General features: G+C 36.0%; 1 protein-coding gene across 1 annotated transcript; it reads left to right on the top strand.

The window, feature by feature from the left end:
* The first annotated feature begins 1576 nt into the window (after positions 1-1576).
* Positions 1577-2928, top strand: LOC138163530 (olfactory receptor 1165-like). The gene has a single exon (XM_069090982.1). It carries the CDS (start codon positions 1577-1579, stop codon positions 2537-2539), a length of 963 nt encoding a protein of 320 aa, XP_068947083.1. The 3' UTR covers positions 2540-2928.
* The last annotated feature ends 1562 nt before the right edge of the window (positions 2929-4490 follow it).

The raw sequence follows: 4490 nt of genomic DNA on the forward strand, positions 1-4490 counted from the left end.
CTATGGAAAGATATATCCTTTACTGTTAGCTTAACTTGTGACAACCATCCTTCCAAGAAAAGAGAAGAAAGTAGTTTAGGGGTTATGAGATATACATACATACATATATATATATATATATATATATATATATATATATATATATTTTTTTTTTTTAATGGTGTTTTGTGAAAGAGAGCTGAGACTTCTTTTGTTCTGTTCCAATGAACTAAAATAGATTGAATGGGCAGTAGTAACAAAATCATGATATCACAATGAATACCAAAAGGGGAGGGGAGATGAAGAAACTTTGAACTTCCATTTTGGTTTATAAAGGAATGAAATTTTCTGCCTTAGGAGTAATTGCGCTCTCCTTTATTTAAAGCTTCTGGATGAGCTCTGTGTTCTAGAATGGACATTTGTTGAAGGACAGATTGCATTAGATTCTGCAAATTTAGACATGATGGGGGGATGGCAATAGGTTATATAGGAACTCTGATCAATATCAATGACCAGAATCCCTGCTGTGCAGTCTGGAAAGAATTCAGTAGGCCCAACCAGTCTTGAAGTCAGAATTGTAAAAGTTTATTGTTACACTTTACAGAGGGCAAGGGTTCTTAGGAAACCTGCAAGTTTATTGTTACACTTGTACAGCGGGCAAGAAAGAGTTCTTAGGGAACCTGCAAATTTAAAAAAGATATAAGCATAGTTTTTAAGGAGTAGAGACAGTAAATCAGATGTCAATTATATTAACTAGGTGAGTAAGGGTGGGATTACAGAGGAGTTAAGGAGTGGTCAGTGCTTAAAGGAACATGCACTTTTAATGTCAACTGTGCAGGCATATTGCCCATAATTCACTGGGAAATAGCCCGGGGGGGGGGGGACGGGGACTACCTGTCAGTGTGGTTTTAGGCCTGAAACATCACTAACTCATCTAGCTATCAAGGGCTGACTGAGAAGTGCCTAGTCTGCCACACATCAGTGTCATGTTTGACAAGATGGATATTGGGAACCAAGGCTAATGGAGACTCGGTATGTGTATAATTAGCTAAGGAGTTAACCTATAGATAGTGCATTGAAGGATTCATAGGTCCAACTGGCCACTTTGCTAAGGGGAGATAACATTTGTCTAAGCTAAAATGTTTATAGATGGTTTAGTGAAGGATTCATAGATGTAGCTTATTATTGTTCTAAGAAGAAATAAACAATTCATGGGCTGTTGCTGGGCAGAGTGCTGGCAGGGGAAAGGGGCAGAGTTAATGCTCTGATGCTGGGGAGGGGGGAAAGAAATGTGATTTTGCAAACTGGTTTTCGAAACTGATATTACAAACATAGATCCCAAGCACCCCATCAGACCCATCCATATATTCATGCCATTCTCTATTTCACTCTTATTTTGGCTTCTTTCATACTTCATAATTTCTCTCAAACCAAATATATAGGACTTGAGAGTAAGTTCTAACTTTGAAACTAATGCTATTATTGTCTTCATAATAATTAAAACAATGATAATTTTCTTATTCATACTCCAAACTTTTTCAATTGTATTTACGTTTTATTTCTCATGATCCGTTTCTAATTCTCTCCAACAGGAATCATGGAGAATGCTGACAAGAATCGGAGTAGTGCAGCTGTGTTCATCCTTCTAGGATTCTCTGACTACCCATATCTCCAGGTGCCCCTCTTTCTCCTGTTCCTCACCATCTATGTAGTCTCTGTGATGGGGAATGTGGGCATGATTGTGATCATCAAGATCAATCCCAAACTCCACACCCCCATGTATTTTTTCCTCAAGCACTTGTCCTTTGTGGATTTCTGTTACTCCACTATAGTTACACCCAAATTATTAGAAAATTTAATTGTAGAAGACAGAAGTATCTCCTTCAAAGCCTGCATCACCCAGTTTTCCACTGGCGTCGCCTGTGTGATAACAGAGATGGTCATGTTGGCAGTCATGTCCTATGACCGATTTGTTGCTATATGTTACCCTTTGCTGTACACAGTTTCCATGTCCCCAAAATGCTGTGCCCTGCTAGTGACTGTGGCTTATTCTTGGGGAATTATTTCTTCTATTGTACTCACCTATTCACTTCTTGTACTGTCATTTTGTGAGACCAAAATCATTAATAACTTTGTATGTGAATATTCTGTCTTCCTCTTTGCTTCCTGCTCTGATAAACACTTCAGTGAGACAATATTTTCTATTACTGCAAATCTCAATACGTTTTCCTCCCTTATCATTATCCTTACATCCTATCTTTTTATTTGTATCACAATCTTAAAAATGCATTCAGCCAGTGGGAGATATAAAGCTTTCTCCACTTGTGCCTCTCACTTGACAGCTGTTACAATTTTTTATGGGACCATCCTCTTCCTCTATTGTATTCCCAATACCAAAAACTCATGGCTTGTAGTCAAAGTGGGATCTGTTTTTTATGCAGTAGTGATTCCTATGCTAAATCCCTTAATATATAGTCTTAGGAACAATCATGTGATGGAAACTGTAATGGGAATGCAAATTTGGAAGATCTTCCCTGCCCCTAGGCTAAAATGCACCTGAAGCCTGGGGAGGGAGGCTTGTTTTTCAGTAGATACTTCTTGATTGGCCAGTGAGTCAATAAGGTTGTTACATTCTCTGAGCCAGGAGAAGGCTATATAAGCCCTGATGTGTAGCTTTGTTTTGGGACTCACTTTGAGAAGTGTTCTGTGATTTGATCTGAATTCTGGGAAGCCGTTGTTGAGAGTCCCCCGGCTTTGAAAAACCCAGAATGTGGAAACCCAGATGTTGACTGGGTATGGATGTAATGGTTGGACAGTTTGGAAATCTGTCTACTTGATGTTTCTGTCTTGATAATTATGCCTGTATATTTTGAAATTTGGGGTGCTGACCTTTTTCCCCTGAACAAGGTAAACGATATATGTCTGACTGATTAAAGTAAGCTTGTTAACCCATTTTGAGTTGCTTTCCTTTAACAAAGCAGATCCAAGAACCTGTGGTAGCTGCAAACCCTGAGGACGACTGGGGTGCTTGCTGCTACAGAAACCTTAAGGAAATTAAAGGATTTCAAAATCATTTCTCTATAAGATCATTTATAGATTATATGTCTACTGTCTAAACTGTCCTGATGAAAATTATGATGATTTTCAATTGATTCTTGTAATCCTGAATTTTTGTTCTCATCTCTGGTGGTCACACTTTCATTTTTTACAAGCATCTGAAGAACAGTCAGGGAAGTTGTTATGTTCAAGAAGAAGTGATTTTTGAAATGAGAAAAAAAAACTGCCAGAAATCCATTAAAATATAAACCATGAGGTAGCATCAGCCTCAGAAACTTTCATTACAACTCCTTAAAAATTTATTTTAAAAATAAATCTCTTGATTCTGGAAGATTGAATTCCCGTTTCTTCATATTTGCACTATTTCACAGGGAAAAAAAAGGAACAAAAATCTAAGGCATGAGCTAGTGCAGTGAGTAAGTCGTTCTATAAGATGTTCCAGAAACAAATACATTGAAGAGTGACCACATTCAGTGTTGGAAGACAATAATTGTCACCAACTCCTGAAGCAACTCAGTGGACTGATGGAATTCTTATGAAGTCAGATTTACTCCTACAAACTATTTGGTATCGTTCTCCTAACATAATAAAGGCTTAATGAGTATTGGTTGATAGATTAATTTGTAGTGTGGAGACTAAGACTGCCTTTCAACATGAGCAACTCCATTGCAGGAATTGGCTTCCAATTTATCTTTTTATTTCTCTTATTTTTAATTTATGAAACAAAACAACTGTTTCCATTACAGGGTATATCAAAAGGTGATTGCACATGGAAGTGCAAATTTATATATAAAGAGATAGATATAGATACAGACACAAATATAGATAGATATAGAGATATACACATCCACATATATACATATGTACATGTACATATAAATTATGTTATTCATATGTTTATGATTTATTCATATGTACCTCAGGATGCAGGTATCATCTTACTTCATATGGTCTTTATAGTTGAGTATTTATTACACACAGAACATTTTATTTGTTCAAAGCCTTTCCTTTATTTTTCATTCCTTCCAAATTTTGTTTTAGACTCAAATTTAAGAACACATATATAGTACATAACAGAAACAGAAACATATCATTAACTTAAATATTGGAACTTAAATACAAAATTATAATAAAACAATTATGTCATGTACATAGCAGAACAAAAAAAGAGGATTCAAAATAAGTAAGAATAAATATTCATTTCAGGAAAGACTATATGTTAAACAATATTCCTTGTGTTGATAATTGATAATCTTTTCTTTGTTTCCTTGTGAGATTTCTTTTGTTTTCTGCTGTTCATTTTTTTATTTTCTTCTTTTTTCCCTCCCCCAATACCTCCCAGTAGGCCATAATGAAGTTTAGATATGTTTCTCTAAATCTTTAAATATATACATACCCTCCATCACCCCTACCCCTCCTAGAAGGCTACAATAAAGTATAGAAATGTGTCTCTA

Source organism: Petaurus breviceps, unplaced genomic scaffold (assembly GCF_028583685.1).
Source record: "Petaurus breviceps papuanus isolate PSGF00001 unplaced genomic scaffold, PetGlider_PUasm1.0 188, whole genome shotgun sequence".
Taxonomy (NCBI): Eukaryota; Metazoa; Chordata; class Mammalia; order Diprotodontia; family Petauridae; genus Petaurus; species Petaurus breviceps.